A 20,400-nucleotide genomic window follows, 5' to 3' on the forward strand; every position below is an offset into this window, starting at 1 on the left:
CAAACTTGCAAGGATGATGGTGAGAATGCTGTGCTAGGGAGGTGTGAGGAAGAAGCTGGTGCCTTTGTCCTAAGTGTCAATCACATGCCTGGACCTGGAATCTATAGGGCCGCGAAGGGGATTCCCCTTGGTGTGCAAATGGCCCTGTCACCATGAGCCCGTTAGTGGCATATGCTCCTAATGAGTCAAGTCAGTGGGTGGTATATGAGTCTTCTATCATTGCTGTGACAAATGATCACTGTCTGAGTCTGTTCAGACTGCCATAACAAAATTTCATAGATTGGGTCCCTTATCAACAACAGACATTTATTCCTCACAGTTCTGGAGGCTGGCAAGTCCAAGATCAAGGCACCAACAGAAACAGTGTCTGGTGAGGTCACCTTCTGGTCACAGAAAGCATCTCACTACGTCCTGAAACAAGCTCCCTCAGGCCTCTTATAAGGACACTAATCCCAGCCATGAGGACGCTATCCTTGTGACCTAGTCATGTCCCTAAGGCCCTTCTTAATACCATCTCCTTGGGGAATTCAGTTTCAACATCGGAATTTCAAGGGGACACAAACATTTACACCATAGCAACCACAAACTTGGTTACTTAACACAACACAGAAATTTATTGTCTTACGCTTCCGGGGTCAGAAGTCCTAACATCTTTCCCTGCCACTTATTAAGGGATAATCACAGATAAGAATGATAACTCCTCCCTTATAGGGCTGTTGTGGAGATTAAATAAGTGATCACGTAAAGTGCCTTCCCCAGTGCCCAGCATGTTCATACATGTTCAACAAACATGAGATTTTAATGTAATAGTACTATGACTGTATGCTGTCTTAGAACATTTCAAATGCAAATGATTTAGGGGAGAAGAGCCCACAATTTAACCAGGAGAAATTTCATTCCAAAGATAATGGGGAAATGAGAAGTGGTAATTATTTTCAAGTGGATCATTATGGAGAAATGAACTTTCTGGAAAACTAGGCAGCTGGAGGCTGGATGACTGCTGAGGGATGGATGAATGCTGAGGGATGCCTGGTCATTGCTCTGGATTTTTCTCAGCAGGGCCACATTCCTTTTTTGGCTGTCGGGTAGCCCCTTTTTCTTGTCTTTTCTGGCTTCTAGAGGCCTCCTGTACTCCTTGGCTCCTGGCCCCTTCCTTGCAGCCCTCTGACCCCTGCTCCTACTATCACATCATCACCATCTCTGACTGACTCTCCTGCCTCCCTCGAAAGGACCCTTATAATTAGACTGGGCCCCCCAAGATAATCGGCCCACCTCAAGATCCTTAATTTAATCACATCTGCAGAGTCCCTCTGCTATGGAAGACAACACAGTCACAGGTTCTGAGTAATCTGATATGGGCATCTTTGGGGGCCACTGTTCAGCCACCTGCAGACAAAACCCAAATGTGGAAGTGCTTTCATGAAGGGACCCCACACCCCCGCAACCAGGGAGGAGGCAGACCAGGCGCCACACCAGCTGCCCCACACTAAGACCCTCCTCCGCCTGCTTAGGCTGCTAGCGAGAGTGGGAAGGACTTTTCCTCACCTTTCTATTTCTGTGGCCCTCACAGAACGCAAGCACAAGGAAGCTCTTGAGAAAGAGAAGGAGCGTCTCCAAAACATGGATGAGGAAGAATATGATGCCCTGACCGAGGAGGAGAAACTCACATTCAATCGGGGGATTCAGCAGGCGCTCCGGGAGCGGAAGAAGAGGTCAGGGCCAAGGGCTGGCCAGAGCAGAAGCCATTCCCCCAGGACCATCCCCACAGAGTGATCAGGACTGGGGTGTGAGCCCAAGCCATCTTCCAGGGGGGAAGGAGTAGCTGCAGAAGGCCCTGGAAGGTGACCTGCAAGGAGCAGAAAGACACATCCCACCCATCCAGGGTGCTGGCTGCTGTACCATTCAGGGTTTCTCCCACTCTCCTTACTTCCCACTGGAGGGCATTTGAGACCAGGCTGTAATGTCATGGGCGGCCCTAGGAGAGGGGCCACTGGCCTTTGCGCTGCCCTGGGCCCCTGCTGACCCTCCTGACCAGCGCCCCCAGGTGTGGATTATCAGCCTCTGTGCTCTCTGCCTCCGTGCTTCAGTGTCCACAGCTGGTGATCCAGGGTCCACTCTCTTGACCTGGGCATAGTGACTGCTCCCCAAATCTCAGCCCTTCCTCCCCCTGCCTGGGTCCCATTCTTGGCCTTGGGTGGTGCTGCCCATTCCCCGAGGTCTAACTGCTATGGGATCCTCGGCCTGGGCAGATCCTCGATCCTAGGACCGTGGGCAGGCTCACAAGCCAACACCCTCAGCCACTTTCTGTACCCCTCACTGGGAACCACACAGAAACCACTCGATCCCCACATGCCTCCTAGTGCCCAGGATACTTAGGACTATCTCAGAGGGATGGGGACAGTGGATCATGTGTCCTTTCTGCCCTCAGATCTTCAAAGATTGCAGGGATGGGGTGGGGGGTAGTGGTTCTATCGCCTACCTCCTCCCTGGGATTTCAGGCACTGGAGGTACAGAGCCTAGATACTCACCTACTATTTACCCACTTCTCTCCTCTCCTCCAGCTCCACAATTCTCCCACTGACCTGAAACAGCTTTTGCCCTCCCTGCCCCTACAGTATGTCCTAATCTTTTTTTTTTTTTTTTTTTTTTGTTGGCCTCTCGCTCTGTCATCCAGGCTGGAGTGCCTCCATCACACCTCAAGTGTCACAATCTCAGTTCACTGCAACCTCCACCTCCTGGGTTCAAGCAATTCTCCTGCCTCACACCACCATGCCCGGCTAATTTTTTTGTATTTTTTGTAAAGACAGGTTTTTGTCATGTTTGCCAGGCTGGTCTCAAACTCCTGGGCTCAAGTGATCTGCCTGCTTCAGCCTCCCAATGTGCTGATATTACAGGCGTGAGCCACAGCGCCCAGCCAGGTGTGCCCTAATCTTTCTGCAGCATGGTCCACTATAGCCAGTCCTCCAGAGTTACAGAAAGCCTTGCTTTGAGATTTGAGAGAAAACTCCTCTTTTTCACCAGGGCTGTTGCTTTCAGGCATTCATCTCATGGTGGACCTGGAAAATGCAAATTTGATTCTCAAAGTACAGCAACAACTTGTTTGTGTCACACCACACACACACACACACTCACACACACACACACACACGCACGCACCCCACATGAAGTAAATGAGTTTGCTTCAGTGGGCAGAGAGCCATGGCAACCGGAAACAATTAGGAATTCCTGGAAGAAAATAGCTGGGTTAACTATTTTCAGAAGTGCCATTCCCTCACTTGTTTGTGCTTGGTGCTTGGCTTTGGTTCACTCTCTGCTGTCAGCAGCAGGGGCAGGAGCAGCTGAATGACAGCAGAAAGAGAAAGCGGGTGGAGGAGGGGAACCCGGGTTTTAGACTATGCACCATGGCTGTAAGCTAGCCACCATAGAGACTGCCTTGAAAATACTGTTTCGGACTGGGCGTAGTGGCTCATGCCTGTAATCTCAGCACTTTGGGAGGCCAAGGTAGAAGGATCACCTGAGGTCAGGAGTTCGAGACCAGCCTGGCCAACATTTGGTCTCTATTAAAATATTTGGTCTCTATTAAAATACAAAAGTTACCTGGGCATGTTGGTACACACTGTAATCCCAGATACTCAGGAGGCTTAGGCAGGAGAATCGCTTGAACCCGGGAGGCAGAGGTTGCAGTGAGCTGATCGCACCACTGCACTCCAGCCTGGGTGACAGAGCAAGACTCTGTCAAAAAAAAAAAAAAAATTTCTTATTGTCTGAACAGCAAACATGTTCAGCTATGGGAGGCAGGCCTCATCTGCACTAATACCAGAACAATCTTTGAAAGTTGCTTTTTTTAAGTGCTAATATCGTGCTTATTTTCAGCCTTTTTCTTACTGTCCTATGAGAGGAGATTGGACTCGAAATACAGATTAATGGAGAATTCCTCCTAGTTGATTTTCAGTGAATCAGAGTCTTGCTGAATGACCATTCAAACATAGATGGGTGTCATTTTTTCTTTCTTTCCTTCTCTTCCTTTCTCCTTTCCTTCCACTTATCCAGCTTACTTTGTTCTTTCTTTTTATGCTCAAGAAAGCTCTGCCCAATGTCCCTCCACCTGGAAGTACCAGGCAGCGGAGGGGTGAGGCATGGAGGCCCCTGAACTATTTTTTCTCTGCCTGGTTTGATAAAGGGAGCAGGAGAGGCTGGCAAAGGAAATGCAAGAAAAGAAGCTACAGCAAGAGCTGGAGCGACAAAAGGAAGAGGATGAGCTGAAACGGAAGGTCAAAAAAGGAAAGCAGGGACCCATTAAGGAGGAGCCTCCCCTGAAGAAATCTCAAGCAGCAAACAAGCAGGTAACAACCCTCACTTGCTCCTCGCCAGGAGACCGAAGTGGAGGGCAGCCTGGTGCATTCCCCTTCCAGGAAATTAATCTGATCATGTTGGGATCATGTGGTGGGACAGAAGGCAGGAGGAAAGGGACCAGTGCTTGTTGAATGCTGATTGTATGTGAAGTGCTGTGCCTGCGTCATACATAATCATGTTGCCCTGTGAGGTTCAGAGATGGGAAGACGCAGATCCAGGACCTTACCCAGTTGGGTCTGGCCACAGCCCTTGCTCCTTCCACCACCCCCTGCAGGACCCAGGATGGTGCCAAATAGGCTAATATTCAAGATGTGTTCCCAGGAAGCCCCAAAGCCAATGAGCCCATGTGTCCAGTCAGGAGCATACCCTTGGCAACCGTCAAGGAAGATGCTTCAGCATGAGCTTATCCTCGCAGGCAAGTGCCAGCAGTTTGTCGGCCTGCCAAGCATAGCAGTCGCCTCCCTGCCCCCTGTGGCACTGGAAAGGCAGAGTGGCTAGAGGAGCCCCCACAGTGGTGACTCTGGCTGAGGGCTGTGACCAGCTGGTATGGCAGCCACGAGTCCTGAAGGTGAAGCTATAACCCGTCTCCAGACAGGGTACAGACCGGCCCAAGTTGGTGAGTGAAAGACAGTGACAGTGGCTGGGCAGACATAAGGGCAGAGAAATTGGTGTGCAGGGGTCTCAACCAGGGAGAGGTCAGGAAGGAGCAGGATCTAAGCACACAGAACTAGGCACAGATTTGGGATGCCTGATACTGACCTGAAGGAAATCTATGACATCTCAGGCTGAGAACAAAAGGGGGTCCCTAAGAAAAAATTACCAAGACTGATCCCTGCCTCTCCTAGGTGATTTTGTATGTGAAGCCAGGAGGGAGAATTTGAGTACCTGTGTGTTTCAGCCATTATTTTTGCCATTAAACAAAGTCAATTTCTTATGTGGCATAAGTTCAGGATAATCTATGCGGAAGTTATCTTCCCAAGTTTGCTTTTAAAAGACAACATTTCATTCACCATTAAAAGAAAGACTATTTGCAGCACAATTAACCTCAAATTATACCCACTGACTCCATTACTGGTGTCTCCATCTGGAATATGTTGAAACTTTTAAGTAGGAGCATGTGGATTTTCCTATTTTACTCTCAGTTCAAGTTGCTGTCACCTGAGCACCCACCCCCAGCCCCTGACCCCAGACCCCACTACTGGATTCAGGGCAGGTACTTTTGCATGTGTTTTTTTGACCTTGGATGGAGGTGATAAGGACCTTATCACGGTCATCCATTTGGAAACAGGCTTGTGTATCATTTGAGCTTAGCACAAAACATAATCAATCATGTTCCCTGGGGGGACTTCTTGAGACTCTTGGACTAACATGGTTGTCTGGTCTGAAAACACTCAAGCTCAAGAAAAGCTGCTGAGACTAGATGTGTTCTCAGGAAGTGAAAGAAAATTCCAGGGCGAGTGCCAAGGTGAAAGGGAAGGACTAAAGACCTTCCTGCTTCCTCATCAAAAGGATTGCTCTGTGTCTTAAACCATCAGCACACCTCCCTGCGCTGGCTTCAGCTCTTCTCACAGCCTTTAAAGATGTTCTCAAGAATCACCCACCTTTAAAATGAAAAAAAAACAAAAAACTTTCTTCAACCCTGGTGCCCCCGACGAGCACCCCTTTTCTCTCCTTCCCTTCATACTTGTCCCCACTTGCTGGCTTTGCCTCCTCACCCCTTATTCCTGCCTCCCCTTTTCCTACCCTGATTCCTGTCTCCACCACTCCCTCGAATCCAAAGCTCCAGCCTCTGCATTTCCAGATCTAATGGGCATGGGTCAGGCCTTGACTTGCTTGATGTCCTCCTACATGAGCTTCACACTGTGGATCATACCCTCCTTGGATCGCTCTTCTTTCCTAGCATCCTGGTCCACCCTTTCTGGCTTTCCTCCCTCTCCCTGACTTCTTTCTGGACCCACCTCCACCCATCCTTAGTCACTCTGCAGGTTTCCAGCCTCAACCTTTGTCTCTTCCTGCTTGGTCTAAGGCTGACCCCCATCCCATGCGTTACTTCATTGCTACCTGATCGTACATAATGGGTTGGAGGAAGAGGAGGGGAGTAGGAAAAGCTTGCAAATTCCAAAGCAAAGTGAAGGGCATTCCAGGCAGAGGGACGGCCCAAAAGAGGGAGGAGAGAAAGGCAGGAGCCACATGAAAAAGAGCTAAACTAATGTTTAACAACTAACAGCTACGGTGTACTGAATTCCTGCTATGTGACACTCCCTTCTGGGAACCCTGAATAGATCCCATCACCTTCTACCTCCAGCGTCGACACCCACTGAGGGAGACATGATCATCACCATCATTTTGGAGATGAGGAAGCTGGAATGCAGCACAGTTCAGCGATGCACCCAAGGTCACGTAGCCAGAAGGCAGTTGGGGCAGGCCCAATTTGTCCAACTCCAAAGCAGGCACTCTTTTCCCTAGTTCTTGCACTGCCTCCCAAGCCCTTAGTCCATCCACGGCTCTTGACACTTCTTCAGGTTGTCCCTCGGACACTGGTAACTCAACACAGCCCACACCAAGCTCATAATCTATGCTGCCTTCCTCCCAGACCTCTTCCTGGCCCTATATTCCTCCCCAACCCTTCTTTTAGCTCCCAGGCCCAATTCCTAGAGTCACCCTGACTCTGCCACTTCTGCACCTTCAATCCCATGACCAACCAGGAGCCCTGTGAGGGAGCCCCCTCCTAAATCGTCCTCAGACTAGAACGATTCTCTCTCCTTTCTTCCCCTGTCCCCAGCGGTCTCGCCCATCCTTGCTGTGGTACTGTGTAACTACATGGTCATTCCATCATCACACCCCCAGTCTTCTGGTTCTGGAAACAAGATGAAGAAGAGGACACAGTTTGCAGAAACATAGAGTGTATTTTTCTGTTTTTCTTGCTTGTTGCCAAATTAGTTTAATATCCATGGAAGGAAATCACAGTGGAGAGACCACTTAGTGTCTCACTTAGAGCTGAATCTTTGCACACATCCATGCTTATTTCCTTAGGATACATTTCTAAACATGTCATTCCAGGGTTGAAAGGTGTGTATTTTACCCCAACCTCACAGGCTATAGGTTTTAGCCTTCCTTGTAATCCTTGCTGATTAGATTCGATGGGTGAACAACTGAATATTTTTATTGCTTGGATTTGCATTTCTTGAATTGTTAGTGAGGTGAACTTTTTTTTTTTTTTTGAGACGGAGTCTCGCTCTGTCGCCCAGGCTGGAGTGCAGTGGCGCGATCTCGGCTCACTACAAGCTCCGCCTCCTGGGTTCACGCCATTCTCCTGCCTCAGCCCCCCCCAGTAGCTGGGACTACAGGCGCCCGCCATCTCGCCCGGCTAGTTTTTTGTATTTTTAGTAGAGACAGGGTTTCTCCGTGTAGACCAGGATGGTCTCGATCTCCTGACCTCGTGATCCACCCGTCTCGGCCTCCCAAAGTGCTGGGATTACAGGCTTGAGCCACCGCGCCCGGCCGAGGTGAACTTTTAAAAAAAAAAACATGCTGGTTGGTCACTGAACTCCTCTTCAGGATTTTATTTAAACATCCCAGCAAGGCCTTCTCTGGCCACTCTATTTAAAATTGAGTAAGACAAAAGCAAAAACAAAACAAACAAACACCAACAAAAAAAAGCCCACTTCTTAGCCCCTTCCCTGTCTCTTAGCACTCATCACCATCTCACATACCATAGATTTTTATGTGGTTTTGTCTACCTACCTGCCCCTGCAAAATATAAGCCTCATGAAGGCTAAAGCTTTTGTCTGTTTTGATCACTTAATGAGTCTCCCACCTGGCGGAAAGGTGCTCAAAAATATTTGTTTTGTGTGTGGATATGTTTTTATTTATTTTTTATTTCTTTATTTTTTGAGACAGAATCTTGCTCTGTCATCCAAACTGGAATGCAGTGGCTTGATCATGGCTCACTGCAACCTCCGCTTCCTGGGTTCAAGCGATTCTCCTGCCTCAGCCTCCCAAGTAACTGGGATTATAGGCGCACACCACCACTCCCGGCTAATTTTTATATTTTTAGTAGAGACAGGGTTTCGCCATGTTGGCCAGGCTGGTCTCAAACTCCTGACCTTAGGTGATCCACCCACCTCAGCCTCCCAAAGTGCTGGTGTGAGCCACTGTGCCTGGCCAATCATTTTTATTTCTTTTGTGGATTGTTTTAATCTTTTTTTTTTTTTTTTTTTTTTTTTTTTGATACAAGTCTCACTCTGTCACCCAGGCTGGAGTGCAGTGGCGCAATCTCAGCTCACTGCAACCTCCACCTCCTGGGTTCAAGTGCTTCTCCTGTCTCAGCTTCCTGAGTAGCTGGGATTACAGGCACCCACCACCATGCCCGGCTAATTTTTGTATTTTTAGTAGAGACAGGATTTCACCATGTTGGCCAGATTGGTCTTGAACTCCTGACCTCATGTGATCCATCCACCTTGGCCTCCCAAAGTGCTGGGATTACAGGCATGAGCCACCGTACCCAGCCTGTTTTTACCTTTCTAATCAGAAGATTTCCTTCCATCTAATAGCCTACTGCTCTTTAACTGTTTATCCTATAAAATGAAATCTGCTGGTGATTCTGATTTTCTCTATATCAGCTTTTCAAATCTGAACATGCATGCAAATCACCCAGGGATCCTGTTAATATGCAGAGAGGTTCCAATTCAGTAGGTCTGGGCTAGGGCATGAGACTATTTCTAACAAGTCCCAGGTCACATTCATGCTGCTGGCTCTTAGGTCACACTCTGAGTAGCAAGGCTCTAAGCAGTTGCCTAGCAGCCAACACTAACGTTAGCAAAAGCACAGTCTCAAGTGGATATATTGTCAGGAATCTTTAAACTGCAAGAAACAGAAGACTCAATTCAGGCCATCTGTGGTGGTGTGCACCTATAGTCCCAGCTACTCAGGAGGCTGAGACAGGAGGATTGCATGAGCTCAGGAGTTTGAATCCAGCCTGGACAACACAGCAAGATCCTGTCTTTTTTTTTTTTTTTTTTTTTTCTTTTTTAAGGAGGAAAGAAAGAGAGACAGAAAACCCAATTCCAAAAATATTTTTTAAAAAAATTATTTGCTCACATATATGAAAATTCATGGCTGTTCCTTCCTAAATTCTTATTTCAGATACTGTATTTTTCACTTCTAAAATTTCCGCTTGGTTCTTTTTAAATTTTTCAATTTATCTGCTTGGATTTCCTTCTGCCATACTGATCATAGTTATAACAGCTGCATATAGTTCTTGTCTGACAGTTCCTCCATCTGAGTCACCTCGGGGTTGGCATAGTTGACTGTCTTTTCCTTTGAGAATTGTCAGAGTTTCCTGACTCTTCATATGACAAGTAATTTTGTATCATATCCTGCAATTTTTGGATGTTATGTTGCAGACTCTGTATTGTATTATAATTCTCCGAAGAATGTTGATACTTTAGGTTTAACAGACAATTAGCTTGGTTGAATCAAGTTTTGGTCTTTTGCATCTGCAGCGGGTCAGTGACTAAGACGGGTCAGTGACTAAGACGTCAGTTCCATTCTTTAAACCTTAATTACAAATTGTTTTCAGTTTGCCCCCCACGCACATAGTTCAAGAGTCAGCCAGCCAGAGATTTAGGCTGCTGATAAAGAAAATTTGGGGTTCCTCTTCTCTGGCTCTCTCTCCTTTCTGGGGTTTCCCCTTCACTCTCTGGAGGCTCTGAATGTTCCAGGAGTTCTTTCTGTGGCTCCTCTAGAATGAAGGTTGGTGGGCTTTTCTTTTTTTTCTTTCTTTCTTTCTTTCTTTCTTTCTTTCTTTCTTTCTTTCTTTTTTTTTTTTTTTTTTTTTTTGAGACAGAGTTTCGCTCAGTCGCCTAGACTGGAATGCAATGGCGCGATCTTGGCTCACTGCAACCTCCACCTCCCAGGTTCAAGTCATTCTCCTGCCTCAGCCTCCCGAGTAGCTGGGACTACAGACGTGCACCACCATGCCCGGCTAATTTTTGTATTTTTAGGAGAGACGGAGTTTCGCTATGTTGGCCAGGATAGTGTTGAACTCCTGACCTCAGATGACCCTCCCACCTCGGCCTCTGAAAGTGCTGGGATGACAGGCATGCCGGCCCGGTTGGTGGGTTTTTCCATTGTGGTGTGGCCACCAGCCACTACCACTGCCATGACTATCTTCAGTGTAAAGCCACAAAAAGAGGAAGAGGACTCACTTTATACAACTCTCTTACTCCAAGTTTCAACAGCCCCTTTAAAAACTGCCTAATTTGTTCTTAGTCTCTAGAGCTCTCAGGGAGTTATGTTTCTATTTTATTCAGTCTGTAGCTGTTAAGTATGGGACAGTTTGCTGGTTGTTCATTCCCACACAGGACAACTATAAACACCCATGCAGAGTTCTTTGCCTGCATCTCTTGGCTCACTTGTGCTGGTTCTGGTCTCTGACTGATGCCCTCCACGTGAGAGACCCCGAAAGTTCTGGCTTGTACTCACCCAGATCCAAACCCAGCTGGAAAGGAGTGCTTTGTTAAACACCGTGTTGGCCACAGTGCTGGCTTTCACTCTCACTGGAGAGCGCCATGTGCCTGTTCTGAACCAGTCCCCTTGGCCAGGGGAATGCCATTCTGTGACTGGTCAGTTCTGAATCATCTGCTTACTCCTGGAAGAAGAGGTATTGCACAGAGCAAGAATCAAGGATGGGAAAATAAAGGGATGCTGGACAAGAAAAAAAAAAAATCACAGAACCAGCTATAATGGGAGACAGGACAGGAAGTAAGAAATACACCTGTCAGTCTGGAAACTCAAAGATTAATCTGTGAAGCTATGAATTTGTCATATGCCCTCTGGGCCAAAGTTTCCTTATCTCATCCCTTGATGATCTCTAAGTTCCCTTCCTGCTCCAATCTTCTCTGTCCTCTTGAAAAGCCTGTTACCTCTTAAAATTTTTGTTTCAAAAATCTAACCAAAAAAGTACACTTCAACTAAATCTGATTCTGCTTGTTGTTGTTGTTGTTTTGTTTTGTTTTTTCAGTTGGAGTTTCGCTCTTGTCACCCAGGCTGGAGTGCAGTGGCATAATCTCTGCTCACTGCAACCTCTACCTCCCAGGTTCAAGCGATTCTCCTGCCTCAGCTTCCCAAGTAGCTGGGATTACAGGCGTGTGCCACCACACCCAGCTAATTTTTGTATTTTTAGTAGAGACAAGGTTTCACCATGTTGGTCAGCCTCGTCTCAAACTCCTGACCTCAGGTGATCCACCTGCCTTGGCCTCCCAAAGTGCTGGGATTACAGGCATGAGCCACTGCGCCCAACCAAAATAATCCTGTTTTAAACAAATTAATGATGATTTCTCACTGTAGAAGAAGAAAGCCTTGCATTTGGCCATCGCCCTTGTTTCTCCTCTGAACTTTCCTTTGCTTCCTTCTTTCTTTCTTCTGTCCAAAATCTTCCTTTCTACCCTCCAGCTCAATCTTAAACCCAATTCCATCCCTCTCAACTTGCCTTCCTCCCTCAAATAAGCCCTTGCCAGCCATCATTTCTTACTCCAAATCTATAAAAGCAAATTTCTCCCAAATGTTATTCCTTAAAAAGAAAGTTTACCTTTATGTTTATATTTTGGATCAATGGTTTCTTTTGTATTGGCTGTTATTTACTAAAGTACAATTGAACAAAGCCTAGTGGAAATTTGATCCATGTAATCACTTGACTAAATAGTGTGTTAATAGACTAGGAAGAGTCTTATTTTCTTCAACCACCACCTTCAAGTATTTCTGTTGAAGACACGAGAGTCTTAGAATAATTTAACCTCATTTAACCACATTTACCCTCTTTTTTTTTTTTTTTTTTTTTTTTTTTGAGGCAGGGTCTCACTATGTCACCCAGGCTGGAGTGCTTGGCGTGGACACCACTCACTGCAGCCTTGATCTCTCCCAGGCTCAGGTGATCCTCCCACCTCAGCCTCCCGAGTAGCTAGGCCTGCAGGGGTGCACCACCATGTCTGGCTAACTTTTTGGAAAAATGTGATTTTGCCATGTTGCCCAAGCTGTTCTCAGACTCCTGGGCTCAAGCAATCCACCCGCCTCGGCCTCCCAAAGTGCTACCCTCTTCTAAATTATATGCTAATATTGTTATGTATTTGAATTTGAATTTTTTTTTTTTTTTGAGACAGAGTCTTGCTCAGTTGCCCAGTCTGGAGTGCAGTGGCGCAATCTTGGCTCACTGCAAGCTCCGCCTCCCGGGTTCCCACCATTCTCCTGCCTTAGCCTCCCAAGTAGCTGGGACTACAAGCGCCCGCTGCCGCGCCCGCTGCCACGCCCGGCTAATTTTTTGCATTTTTAGTAGAGACGGGGTTTCACCGTGTTAGCCAGGATGGTCTCGATCTCCTGACCTCATGATCCGCCCGCCTCGGCCTCCCAAAGTGCTGGGATTACAGGTGTGAGCCACCGTGCCCGGCAAATTCTCACTATATATTTTTAATGCAGAAACATTATTGTTATTGATTAAAACAATCAATTTGCATTTATTTTTACCTAAATGCCCATTTATCAATATTTATCAATATGCATTTCTCAGCACCCTCCTAAACAATCTTTAACTCCTTTCTACATCTCTTGTATCTGTTTTCTTTTACCTAAAGAACATTCCTGGGTGTTGTGTTTTGTTTTTTTAGGTACAGGTTCTTTGGCAACAAATTACTCAAGTTTTGCTTGTCCAAAATGTCTTTACTTCACCTTGATTTTTAAAGGGTATTTTTTTCTAGGCAGGCCTCTAGGTTGCCAGCCGTTTTTCTTCAGCACTTTGATATTATTTTTCTATCTTTGTCTTCCATGTGGCTGTTGCGATGTTGTCTATCAGCATGATTGTGCTCCTTCCGTGTTAGCCATGATGCAGGGCAGGTGAGCCCCACAGCTTAGCCTGGAGGGTTCTTGGCTTTGCCCAGGAAAGTATTCAAGGGCACGCTGGAGGTGGAAGAAAACAGCTTTATTGAAGAGGCAATGTGACAGTTCTGTGACTGCTCCTGCCCAACAGAGCTACCCTGTAGGCAAAGAGTAGCAGCTTAGGACAGTTTACAGTCATATTTATACCCACTTTTATTTGCATGCAGATGAAGGGGCAGAATATGCAGAAATTTGTAGAGAAGAGGTCTTCTGGGTCATTGAGTCATAGCCATGAAAGGGGTGGTAACTCCTGAGTGTTGCCATGGCAATGATATATTGACATGGCACACTGGTGGGCGTGTCTGATTGGAAAGCTGTTTCCACCCCCACCCTGTTTTAGTGAGTCCTCAATCTGGTCCAGCATCTGAGCCCCGCCTCCTACCTGTTTCTGACTCTAACTGCCTTTAAGATGTTTCTCTTTGTCTTTAAGGTCTCAACACCTTTAAGATGTCAGGTCTTTGTTCAGTAATTTACTGTGATTTGCCTAGGTGTTGTTTTCTTTGTATTTTATCCTACTTGGGGTTTATAGTGATTCTTGAATATGTGGGTTGGGAACCATTAGCTACTAACTCTTCCAGATTTCTTCTCCTCCATTCTTTCTCTCCTCTCCGTCTGGTATTCCAATCATAAATATACTAGGCCTTTTTGCAAGCCTTTCACAGTAATACATGTCTGTTGTGCTTTTTCTATGTTCTACATACTTTTGTGCTCTTTTTATACAGCACATACTTTTGTGCTGTCTTTTTTTCAGTGAGGTCTAATCTGCTATTCAAACTTCCTTTCAGTTTTTCATTTCGTTTTTGCATTAAAAAGTCATTAATTCTTTTCTTACTGTTTCTAGTTCTCTTCAAAATTCTCACTTCTCAATAGTGTTTTAATTCCCTCAGCGGATTAAGTATGTTGTAAAGTCCTTGTCTTATAGAGCCATGCATCGATCCTCAGCAGTCTGGTCTCCTATCTGTCTTTTGCTCTTGCTTTATGGTCACATGATCTTATCTCTTTAGGTGCCAAGTATTTTTTTAAAGATGGGGGTCTTGCTTGCCCAAGCTGGTCTAGAACTGCTGGCCTCAAGCAATCCTCCCATCTCAGCCTCCCAAAGTGCTGGGATTACAGGCATGAGCCACCATGCCCAACCCAGGTTTTTATCATGGGCCAGATACTGAACGGAAAAAATGTTCTGAGGCTCTGGAAAATGTTGTCTCCCTCCAGAGAGAATCTGGAAAATGTTGTCTCCCTCCAGAGAGAGTCACTCTTTGCTGCTGGCAGTCAGCTGGGCTAGGAGCACATGAAATCTTGATTCAATCAGGATTGAGATCATTTTAAACTGAACTTCAGTCCCTAGGAGGGCGGGGCTATTTCAGGTTGACCTTTTTTTTTTTTCTTTTTCCTTTTCTTTTTCCCACTGTTATTTGAAGTACAGGGGTACATGTGCAGGATGTGCAGGTTTGTTACATAGGTAAACATGTGCCACCATGGTTTGCTGCACAGATCATCCCATCACCTAGATGTTAAGCCCAGCATTCATTAACTATTCTTCCTGATGCTCTCCCTCCTCCTGCCCCCCAATCGCTGACAGACCCCAGTGTGTATTGTCCCCCAACCCATATGTCCATGTGTCCTCATCATTCATCTCCCACTTACAAGGGAGAACACTTATTATTTGGTTTTCTGTTCCTGCGTTAGTTTGCTGAGGATAATGGCCTTCCAGCTCCATCCATGTCTCTCTCTGCAAAGGACAGGTTGACCCTTATTCCTAGTATGGAACCTTTCAGAGACCTAACCCAAAGGCCAGGGTATTTACCAGGACCTCCTTTCCTTGGCAGGCCTAGAGTCTAATATTTGAACCCCAGCCCCATGAGTCATGCTGGCCTGAACTTAGAGAGAAGAGCTAGACCTGGGAAGGGAGACAGTGGGCTGCACTGCAGATAGCGGTCACTAGACTGGAATGGACTTTGCATAATATCATGAAAGAGTGACCCAGAAAACGATGGAGCCTACCCAAGGATTTCATCCAGGGGAGGAGAAAATCGGAGCCCACAAAGCAAGTTTAAAAGTGCAGCAAGAAAAAGAATAAAGTTGGTTTCTCTATGCCCAGTGCATTAAATAAATACATATTTTAAAAGCCTGAGGTGCAACCAGCTTCTAAACCCCCATTTGTTCCCACCAATATCCATTGTATACAATACATGTGTGGTTTTAATAACTGCAAAGGCACTGTTACAAGCTTTCTACATGCATTCACACATTTTATCTTCAGGAGTCCTCTGAAGTAGGTATTAATATTGCTATCTCCATTATACAGATGAGGCAGAGAGAGGCCAAGTCCTCTCCCAGGGTCATAGCTACCAAGCAGTGCAGCTGGGATTGGACCACTACACGCTATGGCCTATCCCAGGGCACCTGAGGCAGGTGCAGATGGCTTGCATCTGTTAGTCTTTTCCCCTTGATCCTGCAGAACAGCAGCTCTCAACCAGGAGTACACATCAAAGTCACTCTGCACCTTTTCCACAATGCACAATGCCAGGACCCAGCCAGATCTCGAACAGAGAAGGACCATGGAATGGATATTTAGATAAAAACCCCAAGACGATTCCCAGGCATAACCTTAGCATGCAGAGGAGGTGCCCGGGTCCTCAGAGATCTTCTCAAGAAACAAAATGTCTTTTTGCTCCTCCTCATGCAATTTACTACCCCATAAAAAACTGTTTGACGCATCTTTTCTGTGTCGTGCCTTTTAGGTTCCTCCACTCACCAAAGTGGATGTCAAGACGGAGACAATCGAAAGGAAAATATCTGGTAGGGAACCAACAATGTCTGAGAAGGAAGAGCTAAATAAGAAGAAAAGGAACATGGGTGATGTCAGCATGCTTGCGCTTCCTCTTGTCCAGGACCAAGAGGACAGTGAAGGGGACGTCTCAAAGGACCCCGACAAGCAACTGGCCCAGAAGTTTAAGGCCTATGAGTTGACACTGAAGGATGTCCAGAACCTCCTCATGTACTGGGACCGGAAGCAAGGAGTCCAGCTGCCTCCCGCAGGGGTGGAGGAAGCGGCCCATGAGCCCGACGACCAGCGCCAGGTCCCCTCGGGTGGGCGCAGGGGCCGCAAGGACCGGGAGAGGGAGCGCCTGGAGAAGGAGCGCACGGAGAAGGAGCGCCTGGAGAGGGAGAAGGCGGAGCGGGAGCGCCTGGAGAAGCTGCGAGCCCTGGAGGAGCGGAGTGACTGGGAGGGGGAAGGGGAGGAGGACCACGAAGGGAAAAAGGAGAAGGACCTGGGTGTGCCCTTCCTTAACATCCAGACACCAGACTTTGAAGGCTTGAACTGGAAGCAGGCCCTAGAAAGTGACAAGCTTCCCAAAGGAGAGCAGGTAAGGACTCTCCTCCAGGGTGGGGAAGTCACAAGTCAGGCAGCAGGCACTGTGCTAAGATCATCAGGGGTGCTTCTCCCTACCCGAAACCCATATCCCCTCAACTGCATTCATTTCTGATGCCCCCTCGGAATTAAGACAATAATGACTAAAGGACCTTTCCTACTTGGCAAGAGAAAATTTGTAGGAAATGTCACACATCTAAATTAGTCCATCCAAGCTTATGGAAAGCCACCTGTAACGGTTGATTTTTAATATTGATAATAGGGTGCTACAGAGTGACAAGGCAGGTGAGGCTTTGGGGTGAAGCAGGAGACCCATCCACTACAAAGTCTTCCCACAGGCCTCCCACAGTGACAGAAATTATCCTATAAGACAGCTCTTCGTTCCTATAAACAATAGTATTGTGTATCCAAAAGCCACCCTTGCCAGCAGTTTGGAGGAGAGGCTTATTATAGCCTTTTCTCCAGGGGCAGGTTTTTTCTGTAAAGGACCAGAAAGTAAGTATTTTAGGCTACAGGTGATACTGCTTCTATCACAACTGCTCCACTCAGCCTTTGGTGGGTAAAAGTGACCACCAGCAACATGTAACTGAATGGGCATAGCCATGTTCCAATTCAAGTTTATTTAGAAAAAGTAGCAGGCCAGATTCAGCCAGGGCACTATAGTTTGCTGCGTTCTGGTTTTGTTCATGACAAACTAGATGCAGCTTTTTTTTTTTTTTTAGATGGAGTCTTGCTCTGTTGCCCAGGCTGGAGTGCAGTGGCGCAATCTCAGCTCACTGCAACCTCCGCTTCCCGTGTTCAAGCAATTCTCCTGCCTCAGCCTCCTAAGTAGCTGGGATGATTGGCATGCACCAGCACGCCCAGCTAACTTTTTTGTATCTTTAGTAGAGACAGGGTTTCACCATGTTGGTCAGGGTGGTCTTAAACTCCTGACCTCAAATGATCAGCCTCAGCCTCCCAAAGTGCTGGGATTATAGGCGTGAGTCAACTTTTAAAAGTAGAGACTAGAGCCTGGGAGGAATGTGGCAGGTCAGGGATGACAGGAGGATCAGAGTCATCCCTGCGATCCATGTGACTTCCATGTGCTGTGACCCACAGTAGAAGCCTTGCCACAGTGGTCCCGGGTGGCACCAAAGGCGGGAAGGACTGCTGGGGGACATGCAACACCAGCTCTACGCCCTTACCAGTTTCACCTCAGGCCAGCCTTAGCTAAGGAATTGTGATTTTTTTTCCTCCAGAAATGTTTTTTTTTTTTTTTAAAAAAAAGGGGGGGGGGCTATAACAAGAACATCTTCTTGCCTTGTTTTATACTTTCCACCTTCCAAATCATAGGTTAGACCGCTGTTTGAAGAGCTCCCTGGCTCTGGTAATTCAACAATTGCTACAGATCATTCATGCCTTTAGAGGTTCTAAATCCTGGGAGTTAACTCAGCTGCATATTAGTCAGGAAATGCCTTTAGCTCCTTGACACACAGGATGAGAAGCACAGGATTGCATGGAGATATTTAGTTACTTGCTGGGCCTAACAGGCCCAGTGGTCCACAGGCTGGGCCCTCAGGTGGGCTGTAACCTTTACTGTTGTGATAATGGCTATTAGTCTAGCGGTAACATGCTTCTTCTGAAGCAGGAAGTGGCTGTTAAATTTCCAAACCATTTGCTCTGGAAATTGCTCATTCATTATATATGAGAGCAGAATGGGAAAATGCTGGAGGAATAAATGTTTTCTCTCTCAGGTTATTTTTCACTTCTCTCTTCATTCCCATTCTCTACCCTAGTCCCAGAACCTTTTCTTTATTATTTTCTTTGCTGCATTTGACTTGCTCCCATCCCAACTTTCTTTTACCCTTGGAAGGAAGGAACATTTAACGCAAAAAGAAAAATTAACATGGAATCTGAAAATAGGTGGAACAACTCTATACATTAGACATTAGAACGTTAAGAGCTGGCCTCTTCATATTAAACAGAGATTTATTGATTGCCTGCTATGTGCTTGGCTGTGTGCCATATCCACCTGCTAACTGTCCTAATGGAGTTTACAGTCCCGTTGCAAAGGCAGACAATTAAACAATTGCCATAAAGTGTAACAAAGGCTATGGTAAGACAGGAAGAGAGGCATAGGGTTTTGCACAGGAAATTCACAATCAGCCTGTCCTTTAGATCCTAGACATCTTGGGTCTGGGTTCCTCCGGACCACCCATCCCGCCTCCTGCCTTATTCTCAATCGTCTCCTACCCTGTGAAGCGGCCACCTTTGACCATGACAGACGACCTGGAGCATTTTGTGTTTGTGATCCCACCATCCGAAGAGATATCTCTGGATGAAAAAAAAGAAATGGAAGTAGAATCAGACCTTTTGGCTGCCACAAACACTACAAAGGTAACACATGAGCAGTTTATTCTCCTAACCTTGGCAGGACTTCAGCAGGCAGGGAGAGAAAGTCACCCCACACCAGACCAAAAATGGAGCCTGGCATGAGGTGTTCTGCTCACTGGGTTATTTTCCCTCGACTTGTTGGGGATCCTCCCTGAAAACCTCATGTGAGCGTCCCTGAACTGCACCTTTCCTGGCTCTGACTTGTCCTACCTCCTAAGAGGAAACTGACAGTGATTGATTCTCACCTAACAACCTTTGCAGTCCCGTGGGAGGGTTTAGGGAACTTGTCAAGTTACTCTGCAGCACATCCACAATAAAAAAATAAGCAAAACTAGCATTCTTAAAAAGATATCTAATCTTTTTTAAAACGTAAAAATATGTTTTGAAGCTAAGGTGATTTGCACAGTGTGTAAGAATATAAGAATCAACACACACAAGTTAAGGGGACACGTGCCACTACAGAAAGGATACATTATTAAAGAAATTAGGATGGGAAGATTGGATGTTTGGGGTAAAAGTCACTGTTTATGTGCTAGCCTGACATAATACAGTAAAATACATTCCAGCTGGATTAAAATTAAATAATCAAAATAAAATTGTGCAGAAATAGAAGAAAATATATGCAATTAATAGAATAAATCACAAGAAAAATAAATTTGACCAATAATATGCAGAAAGTGTGTATATTTAAAATTATAGAAGGTTTTTTTATTCCCAGAGGAGAAGGGTGGCCCACAATTTGAATCTCTGCACACAGCCTTCTACAAACCACGCACATCAGGAAAGAGAGCTCGTAACTTCACCTATAAGTCCTGCTTACCCGTAAACTGGGGACAGAGACTACCCCAAACCTCAGTTTACAAGTAGGAAATCAACATCTGAGATCAGTTGCATCAGTGGGCATGCCTCACCCAAGCAGAGAGTCCCTGGTGAAATTTGAAATTAAAAAGATAAAGAAGAAAAAATTGCTGTCTTCCCCTTGTTTTGAAAATCAGCCAGCTGGGCACTTTGGCTCATGCCTGTAATCCCCCCACTTTGGGAGGCTGAGGTGGGCAGATTGCTTGGGCCCAGATGTTTGAGACCACCCTGGGAATATGGTGAAACCCCATCTCTACAAAAAATACAAAAATTAGCCAGGCATGGTGGCACACACCTGTAGCCACAGCTACTCAGGAGGCTGAGGTGGGAGGATCGCTTGAGCCCTAGAGGAAGAGTTGTAGTGAGCTGAGATGGCACCACTGCACTCCAGCCTGGACAATAAAGTGAGATCCTGTCTCAAAAGAAAAAGAAAAGAAAGATTGAAGGAAGGGAAGAGAGAGAGAGGAAAGAAAAGAAAAGAGAAAAGAAGGAGAAAGGAAAGAAAGGAAAGAAAAAAG

General features: G+C 46.3%; 1 protein-coding gene across 1 annotated transcript in view; it reads left to right on the plus strand.

The window, feature by feature from the left end:
* HYDIN (HYDIN axonemal central pair apparatus protein) overlaps positions 1 to 20,400 on the plus strand; it is a 390,515-nt gene that overhangs the window by 260,664 nt on the left and 109,451 nt on the right. The window contains exons 43-46 of the mRNA XM_023210374.1: positions 1,571 to 1,712; positions 4,181 to 4,343; positions 16,020 to 16,646; positions 18,809 to 19,027. Of these exons, the coding sequence (XP_023066142.1) occupies positions 1,571 to 1,712; positions 4,181 to 4,343; positions 16,020 to 16,646; positions 18,809 to 19,027 (1,151 nt within the window). The remainder of the gene's footprint in view (positions 1 to 1,570; positions 1,713 to 4,180; positions 4,344 to 16,019; positions 16,647 to 18,808; positions 19,028 to 20,400) is intronic.

This window comes from Piliocolobus tephrosceles, chromosome 17, assembly GCF_002776525.5.
Source record: "Piliocolobus tephrosceles isolate RC106 chromosome 17, ASM277652v3, whole genome shotgun sequence".
Lineage (NCBI taxonomy): Eukaryota > Metazoa > Chordata > Mammalia > Primates > Cercopithecidae > Piliocolobus > Piliocolobus tephrosceles.